Source organism: Thunnus maccoyii, chromosome 11 (assembly GCF_910596095.1).
Source record: "Thunnus maccoyii chromosome 11, fThuMac1.1, whole genome shotgun sequence".
Taxonomy (NCBI): domain Eukaryota; kingdom Metazoa; phylum Chordata; class Actinopteri; order Scombriformes; family Scombridae; genus Thunnus; species Thunnus maccoyii.
The window spans coordinates 24,290,380-24,311,618 of record NC_056543.1 but is presented as its reverse complement, the minus strand read 5'-3'; the positions used below and the strand labels follow the sequence as shown (position 1 = coordinate 24,311,618).

General features: G+C 38.6%; 1 protein-coding gene across 3 annotated transcripts in view; it reads right to left on the bottom strand.

The window, feature by feature from the left end:
* Positions 1 to 21,239, bottom strand: part of itgbl1 (integrin, beta-like 1) — a 46,013-nt gene that overhangs the window by 6,998 nt on the left and 17,776 nt on the right. For all 3 annotated transcript variants that reach the window (XM_042426746.1, XM_042426747.1, XM_042426748.1), the window contains 3 exons: positions 18,022 to 18,162; positions 16,832 to 16,978; positions 5,813 to 5,929 (listed from right to left, as the gene is read on the bottom strand). In XM_042426746.1, coding sequence (XP_042282680.1) covers positions 5,813 to 5,929; positions 16,832 to 16,978; positions 18,022 to 18,162 — 405 coding nt within the window. The remainder of the gene's footprint in view (positions 1 to 5,812; positions 5,930 to 16,831; positions 16,979 to 18,021; positions 18,163 to 21,239) is intronic.

Here is a 21,239-nt window from a genome sequence, read left to right as displayed (position 1 = left end):
CCAGGTCTATATTTTAAATCGGGGGAATATCTTTGCATGATTTACAGTTTAAAAAACTTATTTATCATTTACTGACCCTTTACACAGCCCCTCGGTTCAGCCTTTGTCTGAAACAGGCTGTTTTAGCTCCTGTCTCTTTAAGGCCCTGCTCCCGATGAGCCTACTCTGTTCTGATTGGTTGGCTGAGTCATGGCTGACTTCCTGTAGTATGTGAAATCATGTAGGATTTCACTACTTATTCTTGTTTTTTACTTGAAATGTCAACTTCTCAAATACATCCGTACATGTTTGAGCCAGAATACGATCCGAAATATAAGAGTGGACAACACATGAAAAAAAACGTTGCAGCAAACATGAACAGACAGCCGTTTATAAGCATGCACGACAAGCTGATGTCAGCTCGTTGGTAAGGAAGAAAAAAACATCACAAACGAAGCATTAAGAGCAGGTTGAAGCCTGGGCTTTTGACTTGCAGGGAGCATTTCTACATACGTTAACCTCAAGTTTTGGAACTTTGACCATGTTTAGCGTAGATATCCAACATCATAACAGTATATAAATAACAGAAAATCTCAAAAAGCATAAGTTACACATTCAGCCCAAGACCCAAATATTGCAAATATAACTTAACAACAACTTATCAGATTTTTTTGTCAGATAGATGCAGCTTTATGTTGATGATCAAGATGCATCAATGCTTTTTAAACCCTTTAGTTTGATACTAATGAATAATGAGGAAATTTGTTGTTGATGTTACACCACCTGTACTTGCTATATAAATATATAATTATATAAACTTAAAAGCCATCAATTGTTCTCCAGCTATAGAAAAGGCATCAATATTGTCTGTCCTCTCTCTCTTGATCGCTATCACACTTGCTTCGTGATGCTGTCTGAGTTTCTATCAGTCAGAGGTAGAGGTGGGGGATGTGTGTGGTGGAAGTGGGAGGTTATAAATGAAAGTTAGTTAGTGTCTGTCTCACAGTTGGAGTGGAGTGGCAGCCATGGCAGACCATGCATGGCTGCCTCAATCAGCCAGCCTGGGAGAGCAGTTAATTGCTTTGGAGGAACGCGAACCTAGCCCTTATTCAATTAGTCTGCACCTGCCTTTCACAGAGCATGCATTGTGCTAGAGCTTTTAGAGATGGACCTCGAAGGGACGGGGTGGTGGTGAATATGGTATTTAACCCAGCAAAGATCTTTACTGTATGCAGAAGAGTCTGTCAAAGGTTAAGAGTTCATTACTAGAGAGAAAGGATGGAGCTGAGGGAGTAATCTGAGGAAGACAACCTGGTGAGGGTGAGGGAAGGATCTAAGCTCCCCTTTATGCATATGCTGTTACTGCGGTGCAAAAATCTTCATATTATCAAGTCTCATTGAATCCTAGTAATCCTAGTAAGTTTTTTGAACATTTCAAGTTCCCAAAACAAATTAACCAGTTTCAAGAATTTACTAGAAATTAGCGTCTGCATTTTATAACAAGAAACAGCAAGACAGACTGTTGCACAAGAACTAAGAAAAGTTGAACTTTATTTTGGAAAATACAAGTTGAAATGTGCTCAATACACTAGCAGATATTTCACTTCACAAGAAAATACAACTTTAAGAACTCAATTAGTGACAAAACATACTTGATAAGAGTGAGACTTTTGCAGTGTCTCCCAGCTCAAGACTTTTACAGTTAAAATTATGCATTTCTAAACCACATACGTCATAACAGGCTGTCAAGGCTTCTCCCATTTTAAATGTTGAGAATTGCTGTGAATCCCAGCCTTCAGCATCTCAACCCCAATCCCTGTGCACTGAACAATTATTTGAGGAAGGACTCAGGCAATCCTTCCCAACTTTTCAAGTGATAGTTTCCCACTGGTAGTAAACTTGGAAATGAATGATGTAAAGAGAAAATGAACAGTGCCAAAACACAACATTAGTTATAGTCTCTGGGAGCCTCTGGGAGGTTGGACTGTCTCATTTGGGGAAGAGGGCCAGTGTCAGCCTAGACCCACATCCTTCAAAGAATCCAGCCTGTGAATTGGGCGGCACCAACAGCACCCATTTACTCGTCGGTGCCAGCTAGGCATAGTGGTCAGTCATCAGTATAGACGGTTATAGATGGTTAATACTGAAGGATTTAATTTATTTTTGTCATTTATTATTTGCCTTTTTACGTTCCCCCTCTCTGTTGTCTGCATTGAGGCCCAAAAACCCAGGAGCTTTTGGGCTGTTTGGGAAATTTCTTCCCATCCCCTACCCATGAAGCTACTTTTTGTTTGATCCACTCACAGCTTCTCAAAACACCTAATAACTTCCACAGGCCTCTGAGTATACACACGTAAACAGCCTGACAGCATGTATGTGTGTGTTTGTTTGCGTGTGTAACTGTGTTTGGTGCTCAGACAGGCTCTCTCCCCAGAAGCCTTAAGAATTGTCTCTGGATGGTCCAGCACACAATGAGTCCCAGTAATCCATTCACATAAATACTGCATCCCCCTTTAAAGGAGACATTTACCCTCAGATGGTGCAATGCACCACTGATACAGAATAGCACAGCCTACCAAATCAACATTAAAAAGCATCTCTCAGAGCAAAGAATTTGCACACACACACATCTGTATAGCTGTCAACTTTGGGAAAAAAAAAACAGTTTGAAGCATTTACATGTGTCCAAAATGGTTTCAGAGTGAGACAGGAGTTTAACAAAGAGCCTTCCATGCTTGATGCATGTCTGGAGGAAAAGCTCTTCTCTTTTATAAGAGAGGTAAGGGAAAATCTGCTCTCCGTTTGTTCACACCTTGAGAGCTGGAAACCTGTCCGTGTGTCATGTTGTATCACTTTTGCAGTGCTGTAAGTGTAGCAAAGGCAAAAAAAGGAGACATCAAACCTGCTTATGTATCTAGAACATACCGTAGACCAGATTTACCTCTGCACCTGTTTTACAGCAAATATGACACATTCTGCCCAAAAATGGTGTATTTATCAAATACACACCGGGCTGGAGACTCTCTCCTCATTGCATATGCATTTGTATTGAAGGGAGGATCACGCAATTAATAGGAGGCATGTTAACAGAGGTTGATTATACTAACGTCACACAGTTAGTTTTGCCGAAAAAATTCACCACCTCAGGACTGAGTTACTCCAGCTAATAGTAAATCCTTCACTAAGTTTGTCTTTCTTAAGTTCTTAGTAACTACTTAGCCTAATAGTTTCAGACTAGTGATTTACTAAATCAGGTTTCAACATTAAAACTTAAGAAATGTCTTATCTAGTTAACATTTAAGTAATGTGAAACAACCAACTATGTAAACAGGAAGTCACTGTAGCATCATAAACTGTAGCATTACTTCCAAATATAACGGTGTTAAGGACCAAAAATAGAATAAACTCAACTGCCAGTCCTTTGTAATGTAGTTATTACTTTGTATTATCTATATCTACATACCTGGAGAAATATGTGTGTTTTAGAATTAGTATTAGTCATGCAATTCACAGTGAGAGGTAAATATCCAATTATGCTAAGCTAACCAGTGATTATTTTGCCATTTAGGCTAATGTTACTGGTGTGATGTTTTGTAATTTAAGGTATACAATGAATGTAATGTAAAATATCAGGTCAGATATGTTGACCATATTCCATATTACCTCATTTACTCTAAACAGGGCATACATTAGCAAGCTAACGTTAGCTTTGTCAGTTGGTTCATTCAGCTAGCTTATGCAATGGTTACACCTGACAGTAGGTGTAAATATTTAGTAACAACTAATCTCTACGTAATAACTAGTTTGTGGGGTGCATCCAGTTTTAATTAAGTAACTTAGTAAATGCTTACATTTTAGCTAGGCTAAGCTTGAACTTATAAACTGGTGCAACCAACCCCTGAAGACCAAGTGTATACATAAACCAATTCTTATAAACAAAAATTAGGCAACTGGACTATTAATGAACACACTATTGTATTATTGTACACCGTGTCAAGGGGAAGTTTTGAGTAGTGTGTGTTCATTAAACAATTTGAACTCGACCATCCATGTACTGTAAAATCCCACCAGTTTAAACTACATGTCTTATATAAGACATTTAAGTGTGTGTTTGGATGCATCCATATTAACACCATCTCCCCCTGCTCTGCTCTGAACTGCTGCTGCTGACCTGCTGCTCTCTCTCTCTCTCTCTTTCTCTACCAGTTGTGGTGCCTAGCATATATTTTGTGTGTCTTTGAATTATCATATTTTGTCACCTCATCTCCTTTTCATTTCCCCTGAAGGTGTTTATTGCCTCCTAATGTATTAATAATTAGATACAGGCTGAGGAGTATAATATCTCATTGTTTAATGAGAAATATTTTGAGTAATAACCTAATAGTTTTTCTGATAAACAATACTATGACAAACAGAAAAGGCTTAGGTGCTTTTTTGTTTGAGTGTTCAATCAAATAAGGGAATGTTTCCCATGAAAGCCCTTATATTGTGAATCATGTATGGCTAAATAAGTAACACATTTTGTCTATTTTTAACTCACAACCATTGGTTTTGCTGGAAAAGAATATAACCTTCTTCATATTATTTTCTGCTTTTCTTTAGGAGCAACTGGTAATTGCACATTTCTTCCATCTGAATTCCTCTCTTCTCTCTGTCTCTCTCTGACAGCAGCAGCAGCTACAACTTGAAATATCAATTTCAATTTGGCCTCTAATGTTTTAGTGCGATCTCTCCATTACAGTGGTTGTGCCTAAATGGCTCAAATTAAGAGCACCCGCTTCCCAAGACCTCAAACAGAGGCTTCAAAGGCTTGGAGCAATTTCTCTCAAATTCAGCTCAAGGGTTTAGAGGGTTGTGCCTGTGGATATCAAAGAGAGCAGATCGGATCACACTGTATTGATCTTCAAATTCAGCATCTGCTCCTTGCATAATTTCAAAATGGGTGAGTGTGTGCACATGCTGTACAAAATGTGTGTAAATCGTATAGATCAGTAGATATAAATATGTTGTGTCTGCAAGGGAGTAATGAACTAGGTGTATTTTCCATTTCTGAAAGTGTTTTCCTCATTGTAAATATGTAAATTTGATAAATTTGCTTATGCCAATGTTCGTCAACATAGAAACATGTGTCATCGGGAGTCTCAGCAGTGGTACCCGAAACAATTAGATAACATCAGAACAGCTGCCAACAACATGTCATCAGAGCAGCACTGTACTGCGACAGAAACAAACAGAATAATGGTTTGACACAAAGCTAAAAGTGCAGTCTGTAGAATTTAGTGGAACGGACTTGGTAGAAATGTAATATAATGTTCATAACTATGCTTTGATTAGTGTATAATCTCCTGAAAACAAGGATCGTGTTTTCGTTAGCTTAGAATGAGCCCTTTATATCTACATAGGATTATTTTTCCCCTTTTGGAGAAACAATCTGCACATGACTCGTATCACAGGTCTGGAGCACCTGTGAATTTCATTTTTACCTGAGAAAATTCTAAGCACGAAAAAAATGGTGAATGCAACAAGTTGTCTTAAATAACTTTTGCATTCTACTTAAAACAAATCTGTTCGTACAAGTGGTTCTTGCATGAGGCCCATTGTCTATGCAGAAAATATTCAGTTCTGAAAGGAAAACTTCTGAAAGTACTTTACGCCTGCAGTAACACCTCCCACTTGTCTACTCTATACAGCTTGAAAAGCAATGTTAAAACATAGACTTTCCATCTGTTTATTACCATGTTCTGTTCATTCCCTCTGTTCCTTACGCAACTTGCACTTCCCTTAATGGGCACAAAGATATGTTGCGTGTGTGTGTGTGTGTGTGCGCTCTCACCTCCACAGACCTCTCCACCGATGTCCTCGCACTGACGGTCGTCACACTCACAGTTTTTGCCATGAACCCGACTATCCCCAGGTGGGTGGCAAGAACACTGTCCACACTGGCACTGACCTACAAAGACAGAGACATTTTTTTTCCACATCCGAGCAGTGTTTGATTGCTGTTAAGTAAAAATAGTATTGCTTTACTGAAGTGCGTCACACCATCCTGACTTTTTACTCAGTTAAACTGTAATTCGGGAGACTCTTTTGCATACATACAGTAGATGTGTGCGATGGCTGATTTTAAAGTAGACTTAATCTGCCTGACAACGTTCCCTCCAGGCTCACAGGGAAATCTTATATGTAAATCACTCACTCTAATAAACAACCACATGGGCTACACACCCACATGTACACACACCTCAAGATGTTGCTATCCCACTTCAATCAGCGAGCTGCCAGTGAAGAAGGCCACAGGGGAACTTACTGAGTGAGCATGCTGGCTAATGGTGAAGCTCATTAGAAAAACATCACCTATTCTAAACTACCCTTGGAAGTGTGCAGGCTTAGAGGGAGAAATGTCTTCTAATACACCACTCATTTCACTTTTCCGTTGTTGGATTAAGCCTACCTTTAGAAATTAAACCTTTCAATCATTATGATGGAGGCACCACCTCCCTTAGGAGGAACAAATATTATCAAATTAATTGTCTTATATCTGAAATTTGAGTTATTTTCGATACATTGACCTCTGTCTCCTGCTTCAAAGAACATAAACAGACAACTTCTTGCTGATAAAATGAAGAGATTTATCAATAGCTAAATGTTTAAAGAATACATGATGAAGAAAATAATCAAGCAAATGAATAAAAGAGATTTAAATGGTGGGATAAATGAGTTGACAATAGTGATGGAAATACTAGTAAGTAAGTGATTTGCAGTTATAAAAGTACAGAGGGATGCTAGGGGGAGGATCAACTTCTCTAAGAGATAATTTTGATTCGACATCAATTCATAATCACAGAAACCCGTGGGTCATGCCTGCTTTGCTTAAGAGTTTCAGTGCAGAGATGAGACCATCTCAGCAGGACTGGGGTTGTTGCAGTGCTGAGTCACCAGCGAGGAGCAAGCCAGTCTGCCTGCTCAGTGAGGGCCAGCATAATGGGGAAGTCCCCTAAGGCTTCTTTTTATCAGTTCCTAAGGTTCTGGGCGCGGGCAAGACTCTTCCCACCAAAACCCCCGATGAATATTATTTCTTTTGTTCTCAGTGGAAAAATGTTATGTGGCTAAGATGGCAGCTTGTCCTTTGTGACTAAAATGGCGGCTCATATTTCCTGATTCTAGTGAATTAACTTTTGAGTTTTATGTGCAAAAATCACATACTTCAAACACTATGGTCCAAATAATTGTGATTTCAAACATAACATTGTATAGAGATTATGTAAAACAAGTGTATATCAATACCTCTTGTTTCAGTCTAATTTCAACATGACGTTCCTGACTACTTTAACTGTTAAGATGATTTCTGATACTGCTAAAAGATTAACACACACAATATACTATATACTATATACTAACATGCTAATACAATTGTCCTGAGACAATATACTTTAGAGTCCATGATTTATACAGTATTTCATGCATATTTCAGTGTTCTAAGATTTAGCTATCCACAGCTAATAGATGGTCTTACCTCTGGATTTTAGTAACCCATCCATTGCTTATCGTACAGGTATCAAAGTTAGACCATTCTTTAGGAAAACATTTGCTGATCAACATTATCTAGCTCACATAATGATTAGACAACTTTATTCACATTAATTCAGACTTGGCTAAAACAGGGAATATACCAATTTCAAGTGACTCAAGAATGAACACAGATAAGCGAACCCAGAGTGAGTCTCTGACCATGTTAATGTGGCGTTCTCTTGACTTGTGTTCAAAAGATTCAGTGACCCAAGGGTCATTTAAGTGTTTCCATGTCCAGTTGTTAATTTAGTTATCTTGTCAGCCATGGTCTCTCAGGTCTAGCTAGCCTCCATTCTGTCACCCCCACTGGGAAAGGTGAAAAGGCCAGTCCGAAAGTCTGGAAAACCACTCACCTCCTTCTTAGGGATTAAAGAAAGGTTGTGTTCAGAAAAATTCAAAAGCAAACAAGGCCTACACTGTCAATACTGAAACCTGCTTTTTGTAACCTTTTGCTCTTAATAACTTACTTATAGTAACTGAGCCAAATGTTTCTTTAATAATGCAATAGTAACAATGTTACTGGAGGGTGAAATGTCATCCAGTTCATCCTAAGAATGCAGAGAGCATTTTTATTACTATCTTAAATAGAGCTTAAAGTCCTCCTTCACTCAAAAGTATATATATTTTTCTTGTTCCTACAGTTGGATGTTTGAGCTTCACTGTGCAGAAAGATGTAGGTGCAGAGTTTGACACTAGAAGGCTGTTTTCACATTCATCTGCTGAAAGTTGAAATTTTCTCTGTGATCACCAAAAATCAGATTTTTAGAGGTTAGGGTCTATGAGTACGATTTGTAACACACACCTAGTTTGTAATGCAATCCTGGTCCAATATTCAACTTACACAAGTGTGATGTGGAAACTTGAAGCCTCCAGTGCACAAACACTGATAATGGACTTGACAGTGAAGTAGGAGACATCTTGTGTCCAGCAGATAAACTTCTAAAAGGAAATATATTTGCATATTTTGGAATTTTTAATGAGGGAGGAGTAGATGCCATGGATTTGAAGTGGTACTTTACCATATCAAACACACTTTATTGTTTGAAGCAGAGTATTTCTGTATGTCTTAATACATGTCTGGAGGGGATCTTTAAGAACAACAGTGCATAATATGAGGCATTACCATGACATGTGCATTCGTCTTGTATACTCTATGCTTTACTGATAAAGGAGAAAGACACATGCAGTTAGTCATCTTCTAATGTTCCTATTCACTGATGCTGCATATAAATGACACCCAGAAAGGCCACAAACAGGTAAGCTGCCCACCATGGTAAAATAATTGCACTGTGAAGACAGATGGTTAAAACACAGATTTCTGAGTGCTTTTCTTTCTCTTTTCTCATGTTTTTATTGAGCTAGTTATGTCCTTTTTGCACATCATTATTCACTCTGAGTGTTTTCCCTGTTTGTATACCCACAGGGTACATTTTGTATTTAGTGCCAGTAAATAACACCTAAAACATAGCTATAATGTGTATGCGCCTGCCTTTATCTTTTGATGACTCACTGAGTGGAATTAGAGGGCAATAAACGGTGCAGAACATGAATTTACAAGAAAGCCATTCGATTGACAGTGTTATCTAATGAGTTGCCAATGTCACATCGCTGTCACTTCTTATGGCCACACACACACACACACACACACAGTCTAGCAACCTCTCTTCCTGCTTCACATATAATATACCACCGTCTGCTCTGGGACTCAGTTACCCTAGCAACCAGTGATGTCATAACACCCCTGCCTAATCGATTATTTCTGTGGTCGTCAAACCGTCTACACCAATGTGTACGTGTGTTGATGTTTAATTTGTCATCCTGTCTAAGGTGAACAGCACCTTAATGACAATGTCAAATCAGTAGACACCAGCCAGAGACAATTTTGGCTCAATTTTCGTGTCAATGGGCACAAATGCTTGTTCAAACTCAGGGCAGTTGAGGGTGTGACAAATACATTTTTTTGCAATTTTAGTGAGCATGGGCACAAGCTCAGTCATGGTGCAGCACAAAATACACAAAAAAGGGCTAGAGCAGGGTGAATACATCGTTAAACAGATTAATACTTAACCCGCAAATGGTAGGGTAGGCTTTAATAATGGTCAATCAAGTCAGCTCCACATATTCCTTTTAAAGACCAGTCTGTAGGATTTAGTGGCATCTAGCGGTGAGGTTGCAAATTGCAACCAACTGAATACCCTCACCCTTCCCTTCTAAGCGTGTAGGAGAACCTACCTTGGCTGCGAAACTTAAGAAAAACATGAAAGGCCCCCTCTAAAGCCAGTGTCTGGTTCGTCCATTCTGGGCTACTGTAGAAACATGGCAGTACAACATGGCGGCCTCCGTGGAAGGGGACCTGCTCCCTTTGTAGATATGTAGAGCTCATTCTAAGGTAATAAAAACACGATTCTTATTTTCATGGGATTATACACTGATTAAAACATATTTATGAATATTGAATTGAATATTGTATTAAATTTCTGCCAAGTCCGCTCCGCTAGATGCCACTAAATTCTACACACTGCACCTTTAAAAGCAGGAGTCAACTTTTTAAGGGGCAGGAAGGAGAGTCTAAGGCACCTTCATCAAAGAAAAAACTGCTCTTTTCTGGGATGGCTAGAGTTCCAAGGCAGCCCCCTAAAAATTAATATATAGCACTCAGGTATGTTCAAGGTCAGATTATGTCTATTCTAAAATTGAATTCTCATTTAAAGAAACACTAAAATTCCACGCACTGTTTTTTTTTTTTATCATGAGAATGATATCTGGGCAGATGAATTTATTGATAAGGTTTCATTTATTCACTCCTACACTTGTAATGATTTGCTATGCATAAACCTGAATCCTGTGTGGATTCAGCTTGGAGGTTATGCTGAAAAGTGCAGTAGTTTGTGTACTTAATATTTTACAGGTAGATGTTATATCCAAGGTTTTAATTCAAGTATCCATCCAGTTTAAATCGTGTAAAGTTTAGCAGGACTTCAAATTCAAATTAAAGACTGCAGATATGGACTTATAGTAATCAACTTAAAGGAAACGCCCTCATACATTCTGGTTGTAGATCAACCATTAATGTAACATGTTGCAAGGACACAGTACTGTAATTTAGTGTTTTGATGTGCATTTAAATGTGAACTTGCAAATCAAAAGGCAAGTTGCAAAATTCAACAAAAATAAAAGATTCATGTGATTTTGGTCAAATGACTCTGTGTGTGACTCTCCCAAATAGACTGTGTCATACTTGTCATCTTTGCAGTGAAGTGCTCTGACCCAGTGGAAATGCTTGCCTATTTTCGTGCTGAAATTAATACCAAAATTGAGCTGCACTGGCTGGTCTGCATAAACAAAACCACAGCTGTGATCCACCTTGGCTGCAAAGCAAACAAAAAGACGAATGCACAAAAAAATTGCTCTCGTATCCATGTTACATTTGCACTTCTGCCATCTTGCCTAGATACTAGTAAAACCCTTTGACTAAAAATGAAAGAAAACCATTTGGGCTAGAGTGTAAAATCTACATACTGTATATTCACTGATATCCACTGCACTATTTAAAACACAAGGGGGTTTAGGGGAAAACTACTCCAAGAGACTCATCATGAATAGGCACTTTGGCAGCCTTCTAATTTCCAAAAGCTTGCTTTCTCTTTTGACTTGATTTATTTTCACTTTTGTGACTGCTGCAATGACTCCAACATCACGACAAATTTAATAAATCCAGTGTAATGATTTCCCCCTCTGAGATTTGTCTCATCCTGTGCTGTGAATGAAAGCCCCTCCAAACATCAGTATCAAGATGAATTAAGTATATGATAGTCATTTGAAACACATACAGTAAAGTGCACAGTATAAGTAGGCTGCAGTAATCAATCCATTTAGATGCATCGGCGAGCAATGCTCACACAATTCATTGCTACAGAGACAGTGGTTGCACCACAGCAAACTGTTTTTCTTAAAGTGGCACGTCACCAATTTTGCACATCACTATCAGTTAATATGTCAGAGGCAATACTGCTCAACCTTCCAAAACAGCTGTTTAATGTTTTTTGTGGCTCCAGAGGGAGCTTTTCAAAATCATAAGGTTTATCTTCCTACAATGCAATCGAGTTGAAGTGTAGGATCAAGTGTTTTTGGAGACCCAGACCCAGTAGGATTTTTTTTTTTTTTTTTTTTTTTTTACAAAACTAAGTTCTAATCCTGTGTCCCTGTGTTCATTATTCTGCTATCTTTCATGCCAAATATATGTCAAACAAAACATTTATGGAGTATTTATATATCAAAATCCCTCTCTTTTCTCTTCCTGTAAAACATAACAATAGTTTTGATGACTCATCCTGCAATCAGTGACATACACATGAATGTATCCAATCAAATGTGATTTGGGGCAATCATGCCTGCCCACACTTAACCATTACGTTGTGGGTCATAGTAGCTAGCAAAGCAGTATCATAGTAAGTGATGTGTGTTTGGATATCAGTTGGCTAAAATAGGCAGGTGTGGGAAGAAGCAAACTGTCCCACAGCTGTGTATTTCTCTACAGCTGAGAATACTTACTGTACATACTTGCTAAGCCTAGCCCACTTTTGAGAAATCCAATCAAATCTCGAGGATCTCAGGAAAATATGTCACACTGGAAGCTAAAGACTCTCTAACTGCCATTCCTCTGGGCCTTTAACCCACATGTGGGAGTAAAAGTGACCTTTTTTTAATCTGTTTCTCTCTTTCAAGTTTATGGTAGTACAACAATAAATCACTGGACTGCCTCATAAATGATAGGTAGTGGAGTATAGTAATGCAAAAGGTATGTGCTATAAAATATTAACAATCACACACAGTTAATGTCTAGAACAGGCCACACTTCAGAAGGCAGAGAAAGGAATCCCAAGAATCAGCAAAAAAGATGATGAAAGCAGGTGTTTCCTTAAGGAAATACCCCAGTAAAAAGAATGTGCTCTCCACAAGCTTCGTGCCTCCACCTCTGAGGAAGAAAAGCTCTGAAGCTGCTGTTTCAAATTTCAAGGCTTTTCCGCTCAAGCTGCCATCTGTACCAGCCGCATTCATCCATGCCTAAGTGATTTTCTACGTCTGTCTCCTTCAGTTTCTCTCTCTCTCTCTCCTTCTCTCTCTCTCTCTTACTCTCCCACCCTGCTTCCTGTCTCCCTTCATTGTGTTTCTCACAGACTTCTGCTGTCTTTGCTTTTTCATTTCACATCTTGCCATCCATCGAAGCCGGTGCAATTTCAATGAACTCTGTCACAATCATTTGTTTCCAACCATTATGATCTCCTTCCAAACACTAAACAAAAAAGGCATCCTTGTGAAAAGGGACTTAAGTAATAAAAACACAAATGCACACACACACACACACACACACACACACACACAGGCACGCACCATCATAAACACTCAACTACACATGCATACACAGTCACAGTCACGGTCACAGTTGCCCTTTATTATGACCCTGACAGTTTCCCTCTGTCTATCTGAGCAGAATGTGGGAATAGTACCGTACGTTCAGACAGTAATGGCTAATTAGGAGGAGCATGAGAAGCAGACAGTGTGAATTTATGACATGATGAGACTGCTTTCAACATGTTATGGACATAAATTACTGGCCTCAGCAGACATCTGAAATTCTGATACTCTGGCGTAGTGCTTCACATGGAGAATCCTAATCAGGATCTCTTAATTTAGTTGTATGCACAGTAAAATATTTATTCAACAATTTGCCAAGTGGTGTAAATGTACATTTTTAACAATTAATGGACTGGGATGGCTGGAAAAAAATCCTATTTTTAAAAGAAAGAATCTATGGTTGTTCTTTAGCACAGGGTAATTTAAAGTTCCATTTTGTTGCAGCAATTGGAGATAATTTAAAGGTACTGCTGGAGGTATTAAAGCTAATTAACTCCCCCAGCAGAAGTTAATCTTTGCTGTTTCATTATGTGAGGGGGAGCGCCATGCCTGCTCAACCCTGTTGTTATGGAATTGGTTTGAGGCCGTCAAAAGCAAAGTCTGCTCTGGAGCAGACATAATATGTAATACATTGTTGATGTATTCAAAGGACAACAAATTGGTTCTATTTGCAGAGTGCACTTAGTCAAGGCAAAGAATTCATATATAATGGTTATGTGAGCTTCATTTAACATATTGCTGTCATTGTTCCATTGCTGACCCACTGTGTTGTTGATATTGACGTAGTTGTCTCCATGGTAGCAGCCCTGCCCCATGTGGTTTCAGGTTCCTGATCTAATAGGCAACTTCCCCAGCCATGGTTATAAGGGACATATGGCCACTATACTGTAATAACATACAATAGGCTGCAATCCACATATCCTCTCTTTTCATTTGGAGCACTGCAGCAGCTGAAAGGCTATGGAGTCCCCAGTGACTTCCCCCACAGTCAAATGAAACAGAAAATCAATGCTTAACATTAACTCCTGATAAATCCGCAGAGCCCTGAGACCAAGCAGGTTATGTTCCTTCTTGTAGCGCCCACCGCCGACCACATTATTAAGTTGACTCACTGTGAGACCAACAGAATACAGCAGACTTTACTATACTTTTTCTAATTGTCCTCCCATCCTTAAGTAGGGATGCTGCTTGGTATTAGCCTATAAAACTACTCCGTACAGCACTGTAAAGTTGATTGATTAAGGCTACTGTATCAGTGTGAAATACAGGAAGAAGAGACTTCTAAGTGTGCACTGCAGAGCTACTGCACAATTTATCATATTAAAAAATGACCACAGCATACTTTGGAACAATGCAAGTTGTCAGTCAGTGACAACTTGCATTGTTCAGTGACCAATGTGCATTGTTAACTCTGTGGGCACAGTACAATATCTATCCAGTAAAGCCATAATTTTGGCTTGGTTTATGAACCCTTACAACACCTGATTTTCAGTCTGTAAAATGGCAGTTTCTGGAAACATTAAATTCTTCCTAAACCATCAAATAAATTGGTTTCTGAGTAACAACTATGCTTGATTTGATCTTTAATGTCTAATTTTATTTAATTTATTTAACTTTATTTAATGCCGTCTTAGATGCTTTGCACCTGTATTCCCTATCCACATGAGGGTCGAACATCTATATCAACAAAGTCACATGTGACCTATCCTGGGCAACAGATGCTAGATATATCCACGGAATGTTCTCCATCTTCTTATGATCTTTAAAACAGGTCATAACTCCACATGAACAATAACTCAGTGAATATGTGTTATATTCTTGGTATTGGCTTTACACAGTATTCTGTCCTCCAAAGACAACAAACAACTTGGGGCTTGATGTCCCCTCTTAAACTTACGTTCTTTCATCTGCTTCTTTTTTGGAGTGCAATTTCCCAACTTCCATTGAGGCCAGATACGCATGCCATATGTCTGTATTACTGTGATTTCACCTTACCCAATTAGTTTTGTGCTAAATCAGTTCAATACAATATATTGTACACATGGCCAGTGGCATTTTCATCCACTGCCTGGAACAATTAATCAACACAGCTTTGCAAAAGGGGAGTAATTTGTTTCTCCCTTTGTTGGCTTAGAAGCTTTAGGATGTGTACTTTTGTATTTCTCTGTAATCTTAATTAATGGTTTGTGCATCAATTAATGTAGCAGTTGGGCAGTTAATGTTCTGACTGTATGTTTTGGCCTCACTTTACTAATAATGTTAATTTTGTGGGTGTTTCACTCCTGCGCAGGACCTTAAGTGTTTTTTGTCTTTAATAAACAGAAATAATGGAAACAATGTTGTTAATATTTCATGTTTCGTCATTTACCATTTTTTTGTGGTGCTTCTGGTTTTGTTTTTACAAGGCTTGAATAAAATTTAAAGGCATTTAAGACCTAATTTCTCAATCAGCTTCCTGCTATGAGCGATAAGCTCCTATGTGAAGACACAATTTTCTGCCAAAGTTAAAATAGCTTTGGTTATTTCAATTGAGAGATTTCTGTTTGTGCTTTTTTTGTCTGAGCTCTGCCTTTAGTTTGAAGTTGGCAGAACTCATTTAGAAGAAGGCGATGTTGCGTATGTCTGCACACCAATCAGAGTTCAGTAATGTTTGAATGAGAATATGATAACAGTTTTGGGTTGTTTACTTGTTTCCAGCACAGTCAATCAAATCTGATCAAACCACACACACACAGTCCTGATGAAGCATATTAGTTGAGTTTTTGATGGTTAACTTCCTTAGTAAATAATACCAAAGATGTTTTTTTCTCCCCCGACCTTTAACTTTGATTGTTGCTTATTTTGTCATGAATATTTAGTTTTGTAGAAAAAGAAGTAAGAATTAAAACCAAAATTTCAATGTAAAAATGTTTCGACTGTAAATAGTAATACACACAACAGATTGATAACGCATGTAGATGCATTGCCTCTGTGCACTGCCTGTTGGCACCTATGTCTTATCAGACTTGAACTTAGCTTAATTGCACTTACTCGTGTTGTTCTCTCCTGACTAGTTCCTTGCTTGTGTTGTATTAACTCTAACATGTATGTTGCTTTGGATAAAAGCATCTGCCAAATAAAACTTTAACATTGTAACATTGTAACATGTAGATCAAGCAGAGTAACTCAAAAACAGCCTCTTACTCTTACTTTATTGGTTCGTGTAGCCCTAAAATTTACACTGTCCCTCTTTTACCTTACTGTCATCAATCAGCAGACCCAAGGGTCCATGACAGGGACAAGCACAAGCTGGACCTTTGTTTTGTTAGCATTTCCAGTGTTGCTTCAGTATCTGAATCTGATATTAGTACTAGGCCTAACATTTGGAGGATCCAAGGAAACAGGCATCCTTTGTCCAGAAGGGCCTCTAATGAAGCATATAGTGCACTGTAATAAATCTTGACACATCGACCCACAGCTGGTTCAACCGAGATAGCTGTTCTAGCCTTAGCTCACATTGTTGCAGCCAAATAGTGCCCCTTAATCTCACATGCACGTATACAGTATGAGCACAAGTGCACAACGCAGACCACAAAACATACAAAAATCAAACAGGAACAGTAATGCAAACACACCTATACATTCATGTACGTGTTATGTACGACACAATAAGAGCACTCAGGGGTTGATGTGGTTCTTATTTAAAGATGCTTAAAGATGCTATCACTTTTGATTGCTGGGCACCCTAGTGTCTTAATGACCCTCTTAAGAATGGATTAAGAGATGTGAAACACTGCAAATGGCCTATTTTACACCAAGAGGTGAGAACAGAGTGCAGGCCTACTGCAGTAACCATGGCAACAGGAGCAGATGGGAAGACCAGGTATACCTCGTCCGAAGCAGGGCAAATTGGATGTTCCCCGACACTTCTTGAGACTGCTCTCCAGAGACAAGGAGCAGGACAGAGGATGCTCACACTTCTTTCCAGCCCATCCCTCCTTGCAGTCACACCTGCCACAATTACACTGGCCATGACCTGCCAAGAGGAGAGAGGAAGAGGCGGAAGAAGCAGAGAGGTGAATCGAAGTGTAGGCTGTGTACAGGTAAAAGTCAAATAAACAAACTGAGAGGGAGAGAAAAAAAATACAGCATTTAGTGGAGTGGGCACACTGAGCAGGGTGGAGGGCTGGAGAGGTGATAGAATGCAAAGGAGGGGAGCTGGTGTGAGAGACAGAAGAGCAAAGGAGGTAGTAAAATAAACAAGGAACAGGACATAGTAGAAGTGAGAAGATGAACTGAGCAACTTATTGTCCTTTCTAAGCTATTGGATGACCAGCATTGATTAAACTGGTCCAGCCTGAGGGACAGAGAGAGTGAGAAACTGATTGAGACAGATGTGATTTAAAACATTAAAATGTGTTTTGTGTCTGTATTCTCACAAACAATAAACTATACATGAAGCTATGCACCAAAGAACTGTTAACGGTGTGTGCATAAGCTAGGATGTAGAGATAACTTTTCTGGTGCAGAAATGATTAGTTTAATGAATAATAGGCACAGTGGTAGTATCCATCATATTTTGTTCATTAATTCTTATATATATATATATATATATATATCTAATTATATATTAATATATAATATATTTTAATAATTAATATATTAATTAGTCATATGGAAAGTTCACTTTTACAGCTGCAAAGTTGCAGCAGAGTATTAAGAGCAGTTGGGGAAGTGTTGTTGAGAACTGTAGTTACTCAAAGGTGAAGATGGTCACTACATTATTATCATTATTTTTTTATTAAACCTTTGTTTAACCAGGTGAATCCTGCTGAGATTACAAGATCTCTTTTTCAAGGAAGCCCTGGCCAAGACAGCAGCAATACAGTATTTTAAACAACATACAAGAAAACAATTAAAAACACATAAAACAAAACATACAGTAGCAACTCACAGAATCATATAGACTACCCAAAAAGACAGACACTGGTCAGTTCTGCTTGTATATAGGCCTTGAGATTGCAGTACATGTATCATATTTGTGACCGTATTTCTTAAATCTAAAAAAATCATGCTGACCTGAGCAGAAGTCGTCTGTATATCGGTCGTAGGTCGCATGACAGTTCCTCTCATCGCACTCACAGGTGTCTCCGTGAATGTCTCCCCAGTCGCCAGAGGGATCTACATCATAACAGTTACACTCCCCACACACACAGGTCCCTGAAACCCACACAGACAGGCCCACACAAACATATATATCATAAATTCACATTGTTCGTAAGATTATTTTCAGCAAAACATCAACAATGAACATCAAACAAAAGGGGATAAAGCATATTCTCTTCTATTTCCACCGAAGCTGCAGCCAACAGGATAAATACTCTTTTTCCTTCTATCTCAATTTTTCTTTCTTCATCTATGTATCTGTCAGTGTGTCTGTCTCCTTCCTTCTCATTTGTTTTACATCTTAGCCAGGGTGTCAGCTGAGCAGCAGCCAGTGGAAATCCCATTTTTTCTTATCAGCAGTGACAGAGCATGGGGAACCCCAGGGGAGCTAGGCCAGCTGGCAAGCCTGTGGGCTGTGGCAAGCGTGTGTCTGGCCCCTGGCCCTAAGGTTCGGTCTCCCTCACCATCTCATAACCCTGGAGCCCTGGATTTATAGAGCCATGCAGTTTTATGTCTGCCACAAATGTCACAGCCCAGCTTCACCAGAGCATATTACAGCACCTGTACTCGTTACTGCTAAAAAATGTTACATAAACGTTCTATAAAATCAGGAGGAGCACCCTCGCTCTCTATACAAAAGGGGAATGTTTCCTCTGTGTGCTTCATGCAACCATATTATTGCGGAGTCAAATTGTTTTGATAGAGAAATCCTATATGGATGCATGTATTGAGCCTCAAGCGTTATGTGGCTGTTATCATTTTGACAGCACACCAGTTAGTGTATTATTAGCTCATCTGAGGAGGCTAGGTGAACTTCACAGGCTGAGGCGTTTGACAGTTTGCTGAAATGAAATGTTATCTACTGAGTCAGTCAAATTGTTCATTCATTCATTTCAGATTGTGAGCGGGAGATAAAGGTTACTGTTGAGCAAAATACAGGAGAGAGAGAGAGAAGACATTTCACAGTCTCATACAAAACACTTCACATCTCTGCATCTATACAGGATGATGAAATCAAATCAGCCATCTTCTACATAATCATCCTCCTTGATCCATCCCCTATAATCAACGGGAATTATCTCCATATTGCTTTAAAGGAGGATTAATTCAGAGCGAAATGGTTGCATGTCATATAGGGATGATGGGAATTGAGAATTGTTCCTATTATAATCAGTGCCAGATTGTCTGACTTCTGAGGAATAGTTTAGTTCTTAAATGGGGCAGAATGAAAAAAAAATATGTATGAGTATGTAGACTCATATTATCAAAAATAGATGCAAGGGAGAAATATAGTATTTATAGTACATATAAAATTGGTCACAATACTGCCAATGTGCTTTAATATTTGCCGGCAGTGCATGTAGGAAAGTGATGTTTTGGACTGTTTACAGTACAGGTGTGCTGCATTTTATCTAGTGCAAATTGTTTTTTACTATACTGTTAACACTAGAGCCACATGGGCAGATTTATTATGTTGTTTTTGCCTTGAATGGGAATAGCTATTATTTATTATTTATTATTATTCTTTCATTTAATTGATGTAAATAATGTTTGGGGTCATGCAGTAGTTCCAGAGCACTAGTGATTTACTATCAAATATAGCACATTTGTTGTTACAGTGATTCGAATCTTTGAGATCTTCTGTACATGCTGTACAGAGACTGTAAGAAAACAAAATGAAAACATGTATGGATTCATTTTCCACCATCCAACAATGTATCAAAACGGGATCAATAAAGGAATCATTAAAGAATGATAACAGCTACCTTTGACTGAATCGGAAAATTCTGTCAAGCCAATATAACAAGAAAAAAACTCCAAACAAGGCAAACTAATGTGTTCAGGTCAATTTTAGCAACACTAGTAACAACAAATATTTAGAAAATGACACAGGCTTCTTTTTAGTTGCAGTCATATTTCTTTTGTTCTTTTCTCTATTAACTCTTGGGATTGTCAGGCCTTTGTCTGCCCTTTTCTATACTAAAGAAGAGCACAATGGGCCACTAAACCATGAACACAGTCGATGGTTGTTCATGCTGGGTCCGCTGTGCACTTAACCATAAATTGCAGCTCGGCTGCGGTGGGGCACTGTCCGTGTAGCCTACCATTTAGCCCTACCACTTAGCCAGCCCTCAGCCAGTCCACTGTAATTAATTTCAGAGAGCTTTACTGAAATCCCACAGGATCACTTGAGCAAGGTTAGTGAAGCTTTTTCTCCGACTGCCTGTCTACCGAGCTCTGATGGCTTTCAGTGGAATTCACATGAGGATTTTTTAAAACAAGTCTATTCTCTTCGTTCTCTTTTTATGTATTTTTTAATGTATTATTCTCAGTTTCAAAGGTGGATGCCAAAGATGACTCTTTTTCTTCTATGATGGTTAGAAAAGAGAAGACACACTGAACTAATATTTCACACTTACTAAGAGACCACATACAGTATGTCAACTCTTTTCAGTCTTATAGCGTTTTGTCTATGATGACTACATCCACTGCTAGCACACTGATTATTTCTGCTACTACTACTTACCTATATAACTAGCATTATAAGAATGGGATATTTCAATTGGATCGCACAAGTATTTGAAAAAAACATAACATCTGGAGACAAGATAACAGATCTTCATGAGCATCTTTTCAGGAGAAAGAGACGAACAACCACAACAAAGACACGATAAATGTGATAAGTAAACAGTGATTTCCTGTATGTTGCACAATGTCTGAGGCTATGACAAAACAAAACAAAATTTAAATCCAGATTAAGTATCCATTCTATTCATTTGTGTACCATCTTCCTTTGTTTCAGTTCTTCAGGGACAGTGTTTTTTCCTCATCTTATTATCCAAGATAACAGACAGGAAATACATTTCCATTATAGAATGTCTGTTTTCTGTATCCTAGCAACGCAATTGCTATGAAATTGTCAATGGTTGTGAGAAATCACTCCATATTTACTATATAGAGCGTTATATTTACTGTCTGCCATTTTATGTGAGTGTCAGAATTCTGTATGTAAATGTATTCACTATATAGTATAGTGCCCTCAAAAATTCCTAGGAAAAAGTAGGATCCATTTCTGCCACAATGCAATGCATCACATTTTATGAATGTGAAAATTACCATTGGGAGACTCT